At 66.2% G+C, this 14,856-nt stretch overlaps 3 protein-coding genes across 4 annotated transcripts; all 3 read left to right on the top strand.

Moving 5' to 3' along the window:
* Positions 1 to 2,973: 2,973 nt before the first annotated feature.
* On the top strand, positions 2,974 to 5,440 carry MADCAM1 (mucosal vascular addressin cell adhesion molecule 1; the record flags this gene model as incomplete). The annotated part of the gene is made up of 5 exons (XM_084302621.1): positions 2,974 to 3,022; positions 3,512 to 3,775; positions 3,893 to 4,207; positions 4,514 to 5,179; positions 5,316 to 5,440. The coding sequence occupies 5 exons, from the start codon at positions 2,974 to 2,976 to the stop codon at positions 5,438 to 5,440; spliced, it is 1,419 nt and encodes a 472-aa protein (XP_084158747.1).
* Positions 5,441 to 6,499: 1,059 nt separating this feature from the next.
* On the top strand, positions 6,500 to 8,354 carry TPGS1 (tubulin polyglutamylase complex subunit 1; the record flags this gene model as incomplete). Of its 2 annotated transcripts, none has more annotated exons than XM_084302717.1 (2): positions 6,500 to 6,846; positions 7,017 to 8,354. In XM_084302717.1, 2 exons carry the CDS (start codon positions 6,515 to 6,517, stop codon positions 7,546 to 7,548), a joined length of 864 nt encoding a protein of 287 aa, XP_084158843.1. In that variant the 3' UTR covers positions 7,549 to 8,354. The 2 variants fall into 2 exon arrangements, with proteins under 2 accessions (XP_084158843.1, XP_084158842.1); XM_084302716.1 differs by having other exon boundaries at positions 6,515 to 6,816.
* Positions 8,355 to 8,678: 324 nt separating this feature from the next.
* Positions 8,679 to 13,276, top strand: CDC34 (cell division cycle 34, ubiquitin conjugating enzyme). Its single transcript, XM_084302722.1, has 5 exons — positions 8,679 to 8,942; positions 11,256 to 11,342; positions 11,889 to 11,986; positions 12,065 to 12,199; positions 12,480 to 13,276. Exons 1-5 carry the CDS (start codon positions 8,766 to 8,768, stop codon positions 12,688 to 12,690), a joined length of 708 nt encoding a protein of 235 aa, XP_084158848.1. The 5' UTR covers positions 8,679 to 8,765; the 3' UTR covers positions 12,691 to 13,276.
* Positions 13,277 to 14,856: the final 1,580 nt, after the last annotated feature.

The following is a 14,856-nucleotide window of genomic DNA, read 5'->3' as shown; positions in this document are numbered from 1 at the left end:
CCATTGTCTTCATTTCCAGGCAGGCTTAATTTAGATCTTCTCTTCCTCATTTAAGGGGTGGTGGTTTATTTATTTTTTTTACAGTGCTTGAGGATGGTGCTGCTGTGAACAGTATCACAAGAAGGATGAGCAGATTCAGTCAGACCTTGGATGGGATGTGCTGCTGGATGGCCGATATCCTGTAATGAGCTGGAAATGCAATTAATCTGCTGTAAAATGTATTGCCTTTTGTATTTGTTTCCTCTGTGCTTTTGAGCTTATTGTAATTTTTTTTTTCCTGCCTTTATGGGTGGGGGGGCAGACCTCAGCTTGACACAGCATCAGTGCACTGGAGGAAAAAGGAAGGCGTGCATATTGCAAGTACAGCCTAGAATTCAAAACAGCTTTTTCTGTTTTCTCTCTTCTCTCTTCTTTTTTTTTAACTTGTATCGGGCGTTGGTGAGTGCAGGTGCTGACGGCTCGGCGGTGCGGTGGTATCCTGTGCTGGGGGCCAGCGCCCGTCCCGCTGCCGTCGGTCCGTCGCTCGGCTGAGCTGTTTTGAAGTTTGTTTCCTGAAAAATGCCTCCGGGATGAGTCTCGCCGAGCGAGAGTCCTCCCGGCTGTCAGGAAGGCGTGTGCTCAGCATCCAGGAGGAAAGTTTGAGCTGTTTCTTGAAAGTCGTCGTTCCCTTTGCGCTGACCCTAAAGGTTTCCTGTTTCTTGGAAGTCCCAAAGAGCCTCAGCCTGCTCTTCCCGCCCTGTGTCTGTAACTCATAGATCTCGCTCTCTTTTTTTGCCTTTTCTGGAGGGAGGCAGCTTTGTTCTAAACAGATGAAAAGCATCGCTCGTGTGCGCTTCCAGCCTGGGGAAAAAATCCATCAAGTCCTGCAGAAGGGGAGAGCCCCTTCCTTCCTCCAGCACCCACCCTGCCCCTGCCCGGCAGCTCCCGGCCCCGCTGCCCCCCTGCCCGTGGCTCCCAGTGCTTTGCAAGTCCTGCGGCTCTGGTGGGCCGCTGTGCTCACGGAGCTTGTGCAGGCCTGGCCCTTCCCTCCCCGGCTGCCTGCTGCAGCCCTTGCCACCCTCTGTTCCTCTTCACCTCCTGGAGAAGTTTCCTTTCTCTCTTGCTCTCGTGCACCAAAAAGCATCTTCCTGGGCAGCAGAAATGCCTGGAAATAACCACAGCAGCATCCCCAGGGCTCTGTGGAAAAAGAAGGATGAGGAGGTGGTTTCCCAGCGTGGGCGCTGCCTGGGGCACTCAGTCATCCTTTGTGCTGCTGGGCAAGGGGTGCCCAAGGGGACGACTCCCCGGCGGTCTGGGGGGAGCGTGGGTGAGGGCAGTGAGCACCCACGGCTCCCCTGGGGCTGGGCAATGGCAGGGGCCACAGCTGGCTGAGGGGATGTGGGTTTAGGACATGGAGGGCCCAGCAAGGTGCCTTAACACACCCAAACCTTGTGCTGGCGGCTCTGGGCTGCAAGGGCAGGAGTGAGGAGACTCCAGCACCGCCGTGGCTCCAGCTCTGGGCATCGCTGCTGGGAAGAGCCCGGCTGGTGCGAGGAGCAGCCCTGCCCAGGGCTCGCCCCACCGAGGGGACCCAGGGTCAGAGGCCCCCATCTGTGGACCACGGCGGCTGCTGGGAGCTCTGGGAAGTGGCTCTGTTAACACAGGATGGAAGGAACAAAACCCCAGAGCCATTAATCACCCCAGCTTCAGCTGAATGTGCATATTCTGGTGGCAGCTGTTTACAGAGCACTTCCCCTGCCAGTGGGAGGCCTCCAGAACACGTCCGATGGTTAATTGCCTTCGGTCCCAAAAGGATGAGTGGCGTGCCCCGTGCCTGGAGCCACTTCTCAGGAGTGTTCCCACAGGGGAAGCGGCGGGTTCCCGCGCAGACTTTCCACCTCCTGCAAGGGGAGGTGTGGGGGGAGTGGGGGCATCCCCTCCTTTGACCCTTCGGCACCTTCCCCAGCCGCCAGCCTGGTGGGATGGGATGGGCCAGGCTGGGCCCGACTCTGCCCGGGGAGCTGGGTAAGGACGAGGAAGCGATGCCAGGCCTGCCCTGGGAGCAAGGAGAGCTGCTGAGGGTGGGTAACGCCAAGCCAACATCCACGTGAAAACACTTTTTCCTTCTGACCTATAAAACCATCTTTCCCACGGACACCTACTTTTTTCCCTAAAAACAACTCCTGGGAATAAATGCTGGGTGCAGCCCCTTGGGCTGGGTGCCTCCTCCCCATGCCCGGGGGCTGCGCCTTCACAAGTTCACATCTCGGCCCCGAGCGCGGCGTTGGCTCGGTGTTTGGGACCGAGGGGCTGAGACGGGCTCTGGGGGACAAGCGTCCCTCTCAGCTCAGCAGGGCCCTGCTGGCCCCGCACAGCACAGGGTTGGTTTGGGGCTGTGGGGGCAGTGGAAAGCCAGGCGCCCCGTGTCACCCCGCTCACCTGGCTGGCCCTCGGGCGATTTATTTCAGCTCCAGTTCCTGCCTGGAGCACCCCTGGGTGTCTGGGGTGAGCTGGGGCGGGAAGGCAGCCTGTCCTCCCCCTGCATCCAGCCTCTTGGCACAGAAGGAATCAAATCCCCATGTTCTGGGGGGTTCCTGCTTGCTGGAACATGGGGCACCTGGCGGCACCCGGGCAGCCCGCACCGCGGCCGGATGGGGTGCGGGGAGAGCCGGGCAAGGGCCAGGTCTGGGCGAGTCTCAGGGCACCACCGCCTGCCCGAAGCTGCCAGGGGGGTGCGATGCAGCAGGAGCCCCGCAGGTCTCCTGGGCAAGGGGCTGCAGAGCTGGGTGGGAGCTGAACTTTGAACAAAACGAGAAACCCCCTCTGGAAATACCCCGCTGGCGGGAAGGCCGGGGGCGGTTCTTGCAGGGCTTTAAGAAGGGCTGGGGACGGGGCTGGCAGCCAGAAGGGGACAGCCCCAGCCGGCAGCACTTGCTCCCCGACGGGAGGGAAGGAAGGAAAACCTCGGCTTGCTGCTGCCCGGCCCCGTGGGTGATGGAAGCGGCTCCTCTCCTCCTCCTCAGCGCACTGTGGGGCTGCAGCGGTGAGTGCCTGGGAGCCGTGCCGGTCCCTTGCCTGCTGGCCCAGGGCTCTGCTCCACGTGCCACCAGCAGAGCTCCTCTCCTTGCTCCTCACCCCTGCACCCAGAGCTGTGGGGCCCATGGCTGCTGTGTGTGTGACGGTGTGGTTCTGCTCCTCTGTGCTGCCAGGGGAGCAGCAGCGCTCCCTGGATGAAAACTGAGGCGAGAAGGGGTGCCAGGGCTCATCACCCACAAAATGGCTGGCAGGTCTCGGTGGTAGAGTCTGATCTGGCTGCGATGCCTGCGCTGTGGTGCCCTGGCTGGCTCCTGCTGCAGGAGCGTTGGCTGTGATGAGCCGCCCCTACGAGCTGTGCCCCCCACAGCCATGGGAAGGGTGTTGGGTGGTGCCTGAGTGCGACTGTTCAGCAAACAGGGAGCCAAAACCGTGTCTGCTTCGCTTTCTGTGTCTGTTCCCCTCGCTAACGCCCCGCGGTTCCTCTTCCTTCTCCCAGGACGACCGCTCGCCAAGATGGTGGTGGAGCCGCGGGAGCCGCTGGTGCGGTACGGGGACGCGGTGCAGCTGAACTGCTCACTGCCCTGCACGGGCGGCACGGTGCAGTGGAAGGGGCTGGACACCAACCTGGGCAGCATTGACTTCCCCACCCACAGCGTCCTGCACATCAACAGCGCCGAGGTGGCCATGGCAGGCATCAAGATCTGCCAGGGCATCTGCGGCGAGGAACACTACCAGAAATCCGTCAACCTGAAGGTTTACTGTAAGCACCCCCACCCCTTCCCCCAGCACCGCCCTGCACCGCCCTGAACTCCCCAGGGCTGTGGGAAGCGGGGCCGAGGGTCACTTTTTGCGCTCCCCGCGGTGGTTCCCCTCGCAGCCCTCCCGGACACGCTGCAGCTCGATGCTCAGCCGCCTGCCCTGGTGCCGGGTCAGCCCGCCACGCTGCGCTGCTTGGCCCGGCGCGTGTACCCCCCCATGGGGCTGGAGGTCACCTGGTACCGGGGGGACCAAGAGCTGCAGAGGGATGACCCCGACGCAACGGAGACCGACGAGGAGCTGTTCGACATCGAGGCCACGCTGCGGGTAGCGGGGGAGGACGTGGCGGAGGGCGTGCTGTTCAGGTGCGAGCTGACACTGAGCATCGGGACGGAGATCTTCACCCGCGAGGCGTCGATGGCTGTGAGCACGGGGGGTGAGTGCCGGGGCTGGAGCTGGGGTCCCTGCAGTGCCCTGTCTGCTAGAGCCCACCCCCACCAACAGGCACTGCTTGAAACCACTGCAGGAGGGTGACAGCACTCCTTGCCGTGCTGCACTGCCGGTCCCCTGTCCCCGCTGCTGCTCCGGGCGTGCCGCTCTGCTGCTGCTCCCTGCCCAAGGGTGCTGCGCTCACAGGGGGGGAGGCGGCCAGGGCAGGCAGAGGGGGCATCGCCACAGGGATAATGCAAGGGATGGGCACTGCCGCAGCTCTAAGGCTGCCCGGGACCCTCTGTGTTCGCAGCTGTGGCAGAGCAGCCGGCGGCCGTGGTCACCTCCACGGAGAGCCCCTGCACCACAACAACCACGATGGGGAGCCTCAGCACCAGCAGGCCTGTGCCCACCACAGCGCTGTCCCCAGAGCCGGGTGACCCCATGCGTGATCCCACCTCAGCCCTGACCACTGAATCGCAGGAGCCCAAGACTACCTCAGAGCATGCTGCTGCTACTGAACCCCCCCCAGAGGAGCACCCCACTCCTCAGGCCCCCGTGGTGGGCAGCCCCTCAGCACGTCCAGCCACTGCCACAGTTCCCAGCTCCAGCCCCACAAGCCCCACAGCTGGGGGCCTGGCCGAGGCAGAGGGCACGGCTGCAGGTGGCACCAGCCAGGGCTCCCACACGGTGGGGATGGGGACAGCACCCGCCTGCAGCCTGCAGATCTGGTCGCTGCCTCCCAACGGGACGCGGGGCAGGGCCCTGAGCATCAAGTGCCACGCGCAGTGCGTTCACAATGCCACCGTCCGCTGGCTGCGCACCCCCGTGGCCCTGTCACAGTACCGGGAGGAGGTGGCGGGCAGCGGCTCCACGCTGCAGCTGGACCACGCTGAGCCCCGTCACCAGGGTCACTACCAGTGCATCCTGCAGGGCCACCACTCCCAGGTGGTCAGCCTGCAGCTGGTGGTCTCGGACGGTGAGTGTGGCTCCGCGGCCCCTGCATTGCCCCCCACACGCATCCCTTGGGATGGGCTGCAGCTGCGCTGGGGCTTTGGGGCATTACACTCGGCCCTGGGTGCCTGCAACTACACGTCCTCCTTGTGCCTTTGCAGATGTGTTCAGCGCTGATCCTGCCATAGCCATGGGAACAACGATGTCACTCCTGGGACTGATAGTGACCGGTGTCATATCTCGTCGCCTGTGGAAGCGATTCAAGTCGCAGTATGAACTGTCCTAAGAGCGGGGACTGCCTATCACTGCCCCACCACTGCACCAGTCCCTGCCGTTGTCCTGCCCACTGCTGGGCAATCCCAGCTGCAGGAAGCCGAGCTCCGACGGAGCCGGGCAGCCCAGCTCCAGCAATGGGACCGCAGGAGCTGGTGGGGTGCAGGGTGCTGCCCTGAGACCTTGCAAAGAACAGCCTCAGGCCCAGAGGGAGCTGCCCCTGCACCTCTCTGAGCACGGCTGCCCCTGCGCTCCCTTGCCCCAGGCAGGCCCTGGAGGCCGGCAGGGGTGTAGGGCTGGGATCTGGGACCTGTGAGCACCTCCCTGCATCCAGCGCTGCCCGCGGTGCCAACAGGGCTGCGATGCGCGAGGCTGCGGTGTCCCCACAGCCCCGCGGCTCCAGCCGAGCCCTGATGGGGCGGCAAGAGGGGGCGGCCGGGGCCAGGAGGGACCCAGGGAGCTCGGCCGGGGCCACCACAGCGCCGGGGCCCAGCACCACCACGGGTGGCAGCGGCTCTGCATGGCCTGCGGGCGCTGGGCGTCAGAGAAGGGCACCACACGGGGCCAAATAAAGGCTTTGGTTGGGTGCTTTGGGCTTACTGGGTTGTGTTTGGATTCATTTGAGTGTGCTTGTGTTCACTTGGGTGTGTTTGGGCTTATTTGGTTGCTTTTGGGTATATTTGGTTTTATTCGGATTTATTTGGTTGTGTTTGGGTTTGTTTGGTTTTATTCGGATTTATTTGTGCCCTGAGGCTGTTCCCGTGGCTCTGTCCCCAGTGCAGGCCGCGGCCACGCCCGGCGGCGCGGGGCCCCCTGCCCGGAGCAGCCATGGCGGCCGGGGCGCCTCGCGGCTCCGTTGCCCACACTCAAGATGGCGGCCCGCGGCCTCGCCCGACGGCGGCGCCCCAGCGCCATGGCAACGGCTTCCCTCTCGCTGATTGGATGCGCGAGGCGAGGACGGCTGAGGGCTCGCCACGCGGATTGGCTGCCAGTGCTCAAGATGGCGGCGCGGGAGCTTCCTGCCCCGGCGGACTGCTCCGCGCGTGGCCAAAATGGCGGGGGCCCGCCTTCGCCGCCCGCAGCTAAGATGGCGGCGTACGAGAAGCGGCGGGCGGCCGCCGCCCCGGCCCCGGCTGCGGGCAGCGGCCCGGCGGAGCCGCTCGGCGCGGCGGCGGGCGGCGGGCCGGGGGGCGAGGCGGAGTTCCTGCTGCGGAGCGGCGTCACCGCCATGGTGCGGGAGGCGCTGCTGAAGGTGCTGGAGGCGCGGCCCGAGGAGCCGGTCTCCTTCCTGGCCGACTACTTCGAGCGGCTGGTGCTGGGCGGCCCCGGGGCGGCCGAGGCGGCCGCGGAGCTCCCGGCGCCGCCGCAGCGCCTGGCCCGGGCGCTGTGGTACGTGCGCCTGGCCCACCACTCCCACAGGTGCGGGCGGGCGGCGAAGGGGAGCGGGCGGCGGACTACGGCTCCCGGCGTGCCCCGCGGCGGCGGCGCCGCGCGCGTCCCCGGCCGGGCGCCCCGTGGCACGCCGGGAGCCGTAGTTCCGGGGGGGTGCCCCTTGGTAAGGCCGTGTTTTGTGCTCCGTGTCGCGGCAGGACGGCGTTCAACAACAACATCAGCACGGCCTACGAGGTGCTGGGCGCCAGCGGGCGGCGGCGGCGGCCGGGCGTGGACGGGCGGCTGTACAGCGAGCTGCTGCGGCGCATCTGCCAGCTGGGGGCCGCGCCGCAGGAGGTGTCGGGCGCGCTGCTGCGCAGGGTGCAGTGCCGGGACCACGAGGCCGTCCCCTTCGACGTCTTCCGCTACGGCGTGCTCACCTGCTCCGTGCTGCTGGAGTTCGTGGCCAAGGCGCACGCCCTGTACGACGTGCTGGACGGCGGCACGGGCGCGGCGGACAAGAGGGTCTGCCAGGCCGTGCTGCGCACGCTGGAGGAGGCGCTGGGAGGCGGCGACTTCTCGGTGCCCGTGCGGTACCTGGAGGCGGGCTCCAAGCTGGGGCCGGACTGCTTGGCCTTGGCCATGGATCGGGCGCTGCAGGAGAGGAAGCTGAGCGCCTCCATGAGCAGGGAGGAGTTCTTGAAGAAAGCCACGGCCTTATTTGTTGCAAAAGTGAAGCCTGTTGACTAACGTCCAGGTGGGAACAACACTCGCTGCTTCCAGTTCTAATTCCCCAAGTGCTTCGGGCAGAGCAGTTTGTGTTATGGAGGCTTCAGTCCCTGGAACCGAGCTGGGCAACGAGGCATGAGTGGGCTTGGCGGGCACTGCCTGATGAGCCCTGGGTCTGCTTGAAGGGAGGCTGCTCATTTCCATGCTCCTTTCCTTGTTCTGAGCACTCCAAGTGCCCACTCGCCTCTGGCACTTGATGTTTCCGTGTCTATCCTAGCTGTAGCTCCTCTGTTTCCTGCTGGCATCAGAAAGTCATTTTTAGGCATTAACTGGGAACTTGTGAGGAGGCCTGTAAACTGTAGGCCAGTGTTAGCAATTAAAAAGGAGCCAGAATGAACTGAATGTGGGGCTGGATCTCCAGCAGTTTCATGCTAGGCCTGGCAATGTTGTGTTGTGCAACTTCAGCAGGGAGCTTTGTCTCTGCTTTTGGGTTTGTTTGACCCCTACCTGTAAAGCGCAGGATGATGCTTCACGGACTATGGAGAGGATTCACAGGTAAATACTGGGTTGATAAGACATGTGAGATAAAGATTACGTGTTAAGAAAAATGTTTTAATTGCACAGAAGGTGAGAAGTGGCTGGTGTGGAGGAGCTGCTAGCCGGGACCGGGCTCTGCCTCTGCCAGGAGCCGAGCTGCAAAGCTCCCGGTGGCGAGAAGCCGCTCTCGCCGTGTCCCTGCCCCGCATTTACGGAGCCGCCGCAGCTTCTGCAGTCGGGGTGCTGCAGATGAGGGCCCGACGTGGCGGCTTCCCAGCAGAGCGCTGGGTGCTGGCGGCCTGACAGAGGCGCGTGGAGCCGCACGGTATTCATCTGAGCCCGCCTGTGTTAATTATCGCACCGCGCAATTAGCGGCCTCCTGCAAGCCATTAAAGCTCCGTGCGACTTTGAGCCCCGCGGGTCCCGATCGCGGCTCGGGGCGGGGGGGGGGGGGGAGCTGCCGGGAAGGGTCCCCGAGGGGGGCGGTGCCACTGGGGGGAGGAGCTCACTGCTGGCCCCGCCCCTCTCCATATGGCGTGTTCTGATAGGCGGGCGGGGCTGGGAGGGTGGAGCCCGCCGTGGCCCCGCCTCCCGCGGTCGGACTACAACTCCCGTGGTGCCCCACGCTCCCCCAGCAGCGGGCCCCGGTCCCGGCCGCCCCGCGCCCGCCGCCCCCCGGTCCCCCCCCGGTCCCCCCCGGCATGGCGGGGCCGCCCGTGCCCAGCTCGCAGAAGGCGCTGCTGCTGGAGCTGAAGGGGCTGCAGGAGGAGCCCGTGGAGGGCTTCCGCGTGGCGCTGGTGGACGAGGGGGACCTGTACACCTGGGAGGTGGCCATCTTCGGGCCCCCCGGCACCGACTACGAGGGCGGCTACTTCAAGGTGGGGGGGGGGGGGGGGCTGAGGAGGGGGCTGGGGGAGGCCTGGGGGGCGCGGGGGGCCGGGCTGGGGGGGTGAGGGGGGGGGGGCAGGCACGGGGAGCCCCGTCCGGGGCCGTGGGGAGCCGCTGGGTGCGGGGGGGGCGCTGCCGAACCGCTCCGGGGGCTGCGCCTCTGGGTGCCCCCCCCAACCCCTCCCCCAGGGGCACCCCGGGCACCGCCACCAGCTGGGGGAGAAGGGAGGGGGGAGCGGGGCCGAGGGGCTCCCCCCGCACAGCTCCGGCCCCGCGCGGGGCTTCGGCTGGGGCTGGGGCTGGGGGCGGGGGGGGCGGCACCGCACAGCCCCTGCCTGGGGACGGGGGTCTGTAGCGTGTCCGTGTGTCCGTGTCTGTCCGTGTGTCTGTCCGTGTCTGTCTGTCCGTGTGCACGCTTCCAGGCGCTGTGCACCCCGCCCGGCTGTTTGCTTCCTCTTCTTCCTCCTCCTCCTCCTCCTCCTCCGGCCGTTTTCCCTCTGCCAGCACCGGGTGCGGGTGGGCCGCGGTCAGCCCGGGGTCAGCCCGGCCGAGGCGCTGGGAGGCTGGGGCAGCGCGGAGGTGCCCCGCTCGGTGCTCTGTCCTCGCCGAGGGGCTCCCCTGGGGATTTCTCCGTAGCTTCTCCTGGCCCTCAGCCTGAGGCCCTGAGCTCTCTTCCGTACCTGAGTGTCCCGGCCTGACGCTGTTCTAGGGGGGGGGGGGAAGGGGCCGTGTCCTCGTTTTGGGCTGGTGGCAGCGTCAGCCTTGCTGCTGTGCTGCGAAGCACGGCTGTGTTCGGAGCCCCCCCGGGGGGGGCTCTGCCTGGGGATGGTTTTGTTCTGGTCCTCTCGAGGACAACAAAGGGAATTGTTCTGCCCAGTTCAGCTGCTGGGCCCCAGCACAGGGCCTTGCGTTATGCTGTGCTGGTGCCCTGAGCGCCCACCCCCGCCTCCCCTTCGCTGCTTCTCCCACATCGCAGGGAGCGGAGCGGGCAGACAAAGGGCGGCCCTGGAAGGCTGCAGGTAACGAGCTCAACGAGGCAGAGCACCGCTGGGGTCACCAGGCTGCTCCGACTCGCAGGGGTCTGCTCGAGCTGGGGGGCAGTGGGACACGGACCCACGGCTCTGTTTGTCTCTGCACTGAGCTCCCCGCGGCTGCTGGCTGGCAGCGGGGTTTGGCAGCACCGCGCGGTCTGAGGCTGCAATTCCAGAAGCAGCCAAAGCCTCGTGTGCAGTTACTGCTCTGAACGGGGCCTGCGCCGGGCTCAGGGGGTCCCAGAGCAAAGATCCCATCGGCACCGGCCCTCAATGGATCCGAGTTCTAAATTCTCGACAAGCATTCAGAGCTTTTGTCTTAAACCCTAGCGGCTCCTGTGTTTTGGCTGTTGGCTTTTTTTGGGAGCGGTGGCACGATCTCCTGGCAGTTTGCTTCCAGAGGCTGGGAGCCCCCCAAAGCCCTGGTGGCCACCACAGCTCGTGCAGCAGCGCAGGGAGGAGCAGCCTCGTGGGGAGCCCCTGCAGGGACGGTGAGGGTGCTGCGGTGCTCCTCTGAGCCTCCTCAGCTTCGGGGGACTCCGAGGCCAGCGGTGAGCCCCGGCCTGCCCCATCGATGTCCCTGCAGCTGCCTGCAGGGCCCGGTGGGTGCTGCCGTCCCTGCTGGCGCTGGCTGTGGGCCTCTGCGTGATCCTCAGCTGCGTTTATTTTTAGTGCCTGAGCTGTGCAGCGCGGCCGGCTTAGGGCTGGTCTTTTTTTATTTTTTTTGGTGTTGACGAGCTATTTTTAGGGGTTTGGCGCGTCGAGCAGAGCACCAAACAAGCACCTGGTGCTTCTTCCCCGTTCAGCTCTGGAGCGTGGAGTCTGTGCCCTGGCCGCCAGCTGGAGCCGTGTCCCCTGCGGCTGCTCCAGGGCTCTGTCCAGGGCTGCTGCCCGGCCTCAGGTCCCGCTTCCACCCCCGTGTCACAGCTTCCTTGCTGCATGCTGCCAGCTCCCAGCGCCCGCTGCCTCCCTCCGCCGGCCGCCTGATTGCAAAAGGGGGAGGCAGGGGAGCGGCTGGCGGAGGTGGAAGTTGTTTCTCAAGGGCTTCGGTGAGGAAAACATCCGGGGAGCTGCCTGCGGTGCCTGCTTGTTTGCCGGTCACCCCCCAGAGCTCCCCCCCAGTGGCCACCAGCGGGTGCAGAGGCTTTGGCTGCGCTGCTCTGGGCCTGGCAGCGGCTCCTTCCTCCTTGGGGGAGCGGCAGGTCTGGGCCTCCCTCCTTTCGCCACCTTCTCACAAGCTGGTGCTAACTCCTCGCTGTTGTTTCCTCGCAGGCTCGTCTCCGGTTTCCCATCGACTACCCCTACTCTCCCCCTGCGTTCAGGTTCTTGACCAAAATGTGGCACCCCAACATCTACGAGGTAGGTGGCGGGGGCAGTGCAGAAGCTTCTTGGGTGGACAGGGAGGGGGCGTGGTAATCTCGGGATTAAAATCCCAAGCCCTGGTCACGAGCACAACATTGGAAACCCTGCGCCTTTGGCATTTGGTGCCTGGCCTTGGATGAGGGAGCCGACGGAGGCTTTTACAACCGCCTGCCTCCTGTGCCGGAGCTGCTTCCAGGTTGCTCGGCCTTCCGAGGCTGGGGGACTCCTGCACGTGCCTGGCAGGGACACAGTGCAAGGCCAAGGCTGGGTGCAGAGCGGGGGCTCACAGCTCCCTGTGGCAGCAGCTCTGGTGGGGCCGTGTTCAGGCGCTGGGCAGCTGGCAGCTCGGCAGCTCTGCCTGGACCGTGCTGCCTGAGGGGGCAGAACGGGGACAGCTGGCTCTGCTGCCCCTCCCCAGGGACCAAAAGCACGGGCTGGGACTTGCTCACGTCATTTAAGCCAAAGGGAAGAGAGAACGGGCTGCCTGGGGGGATGCTTGGGCTGGGAGCCCCCCTGAGGACGCCGCTTTGTGCGTGCTTTCAGACCGGTGATGTCTGCATCTCCATCCTGCACCCACCTGTGGACGACCCGCAGAGCGGGGAGCTGCCGTCGGAGCGCTGGAACCCGACGCAGAACGTGCGGTACGGGGGGGGGGTGCTGGGGGTGGTGCTGGGGCTGGGGGGCGCAGTGCAGCTCTCACCGCCCGTGTTGGCTGCCAGGACCATCCTCCTGAGCGTGATCTCGCTGCTGAACGAGCCCAACACCTTTTCTCCTGCCAACGTGGACGCCTCTGTGATGTACCGCAAGTGGAAGGAGAGCAAAGGGAAGGACCGGGAGTACACGGACATCATCAGGTGCGTGGGGGCACACCCAGAGCTCCCCGGCAGCGTGGGGGGGTCCCTGAGCTGTCATGGTGTGGGGCTGAGGACGTGGGCACGCAGCAGGCGCTGTGCTGGCACGGCCGGGGCTGTGCTATGGGACTGGCGTGGCAAAGGGGCCCCGAGGGCATGGGGTGCCCCCGGTCCTGGCTGCGTGACCTTCCAGCCGGGACGAGCTGTGTCCCCAGGCTGAGCCGCGCAGTGCCCAGGCTGTGCGAGCCCCTCTGCCCTCACCCCCCTGCTTCTCACCCCCCAGGAAGCAAGTCTTGGGGACGAAGGTGGACGCTGAGCGGGATGGCGTGAAGGTGCCCACCACGCTGGCAGAGTACTGCGTGAAGACCAAGACTCCAGCCCCAGATGAGGGCTCGGACCTGTTCTACGACGACTACTACGAGGACGATGAGATGGAGGAGGGAGCAGACAGCTGCCACGGTGACGACGATGACTCTGGCAACGAGGAATCTTGATGGCCCCCTGGCGTTGCAAAGCGTACTATAAACTACTGAGTTTTACCTCAATTAGGACAAACTGGTTTGAATTTAGGATCTGTCAGCCCTGAAATTAACTCTCTACCTCGTAGGGAGACTGTTCTGCTGTTGCAAAGGAAACCCCAGCGCTGTCTTTGTAGAAGAAGCAAAAAAAATCCCTATTTTATAAACTGCCTGGGGGGGGACGGGGAAGTCTCGCTGGGGCATTCAGGAGCCCACAGACGCGGGGGGGCTGGCGGCTCTGCCTGGCTGCTCGGGCACGTCCAGCTCCTCCCGAGGTGCGGTGTGGGGAGGCCGTGGAGCTGGGAGCAGGGGAGCTTCTGTGCAGCTTTCTGCAGCCTCCGGGCCGGGAGGGGACTGCGGGGGGGATGCTGGGGGGGGGGCACAGCTCCCCCTTCCCTGCCGTGAGGCCGCCCCGAGTGGACCCCGCTGCCGCCCCTTCCTGCGGGGCCCTGGGGCAGGCCGTGGCTGTTGGCAGCTGGTAACGAGCTGGGAGGGACGGGGTAGTTCTGAGTCTTTCTGCTTCTGTTTTTTTAGAAACTATTTAATAAAGCGCTTTAAGGGAGCGGCTGTGTGGGTGCCTGGGGCTCCGCCTGTGGTAGCGGTTTCTGCACCAGCTCCTGCCCCACCTGCGGCCCCGGCAGGTAGAGGTGCTGCTCCGAGGGCTGCGGGGGGGGCAGCAGCCTCATCCCTCCCTCCCCAAACCCTTTGGCCAGGCCTTAAATGCGAGGGCAGAGCTGGGTTCGGGCAGCTCTGCGTGCCCCGTGCCTGCCCAGGCAGCGCCTGCCTGCCCCGGGCTCAGAGCAGGGGCCAATGGGGCCCAGGCCCCCCCCGTACCTCTGATCTGGGTGCAGCTGGGCCCTGCCCCGAGCCTGTGGGCTGGGTCCTGCCGGGCTGCGCGAGCTGCTGGGGCCCTGCTGGGCTCTGCCCCCCCCAGCCCCGCTGCGACCACGTGAGAGCTGCGTTGCTGGCACCTTGCTGGGCTGGGGGGGCAGCGCTGCTGCCAGCCCCCCCCCCCCCCCGGGGCTGCAAAACCCCTGCCTGGGGCCTCTGCTGGCCCCGCAGGGCTCCCGCCTTGCCCCCACCTCGGTGCTGAGCAAAACCTCCCCCTGCCGCTGTGTCAGTGGGATGAGGCTTTGATTGACGCCTGCGACTGCACGTGGTGAATGCATGTGCTTCGTTGCCTTAGGAAATCAGGCTAAAAGGTGAATGGGATTATTGCTTTGCTGGGGCTGGAAAATGGCTCCCAAGGTCACCGGGCTGCTGGGTCTGACCTCCCCCTTGTTTGTCCCGGGGGCTGCTCCCTCCATCGCCCCACGCCCTGCCCAGGCTCGTCCCTGCCCGTTTTTCCCTGAATCACCCGCGTTTTTGTGGCTGCTTGCGGCCGGTTCCCTCTCGCTGCCTCGGGATGCTGGGGCTCGGGCTGGGAGCTGCCACCAGCCCCGCTCGGGCGAGAGGGGCGGCTTCCCTGCCGCCGGTGTCACGGTAGCAGGAGGCCACCGGGCCCCGTCCCGGGGCTAGGACGGCCGAGGGCACGGCTCGAGGTGCTGGGAGCGGGGCCGCGGGGGGAGGCTGCCCCCGCTCTGTCCCCGCTCTGCACCGCGGGGTTCTCCGGTGCGGGAGGACACGGGCGGGGGGGGGGGGGAAGGATGTGAGCGGGGGGGGGGCAGCCGGGCAGGACGTGCCGGGGGGCAGGAGCGGAGTTCAGGGGAAGAGGCGCTCCGGGAGGATTGAGGAGTTCACGAGCCCGGCGGATCCCCGCGGGGAGCGCTGCGGGGGCTGGCGGCAGCGGCCCCATTGTCTCGGCCCTTCCTGCCCCGCTGCCAGCACCCCCGGGCCCCCCCCCCGGCCGCCAGCTCCGTGGCTCTCCTGGGGCTGCCTCAGCCAAGCTCCGGGGCTGGGCTGGGGCCGGGGCCGCTCTCCCGTAGGGCCCCTGGTCCCGGTGAGCGGGGCCGCGGCACCCGGCTGCTATCGCCCGCCCGGCACCTCGCCGTTATCGGGCGGCTGCAGCCGGGCTGGGAACGGGGACCCGGGACCCCCCCCCGGCCCCGGGGCTCCTGGGCCTCGAGCGAGGGCTCTGCTCCCGCAGGGCACGGCCGGGATTCCGGCCCCGGGGGTGTCCGGTGGTGCCGCCGCCCGGTGCCC

This window comes from Netta rufina (assembly GCF_964035555.1).
Source record: "Netta rufina genome assembly, chromosome: 28".
NCBI lineage: Eukaryota > Metazoa > Chordata > Aves > Anseriformes > Anatidae > Netta > Netta rufina.
Note: the sequence above shows the minus strand (reverse complement) of the source record. Positions and strands in the feature narration are given on the sequence as shown.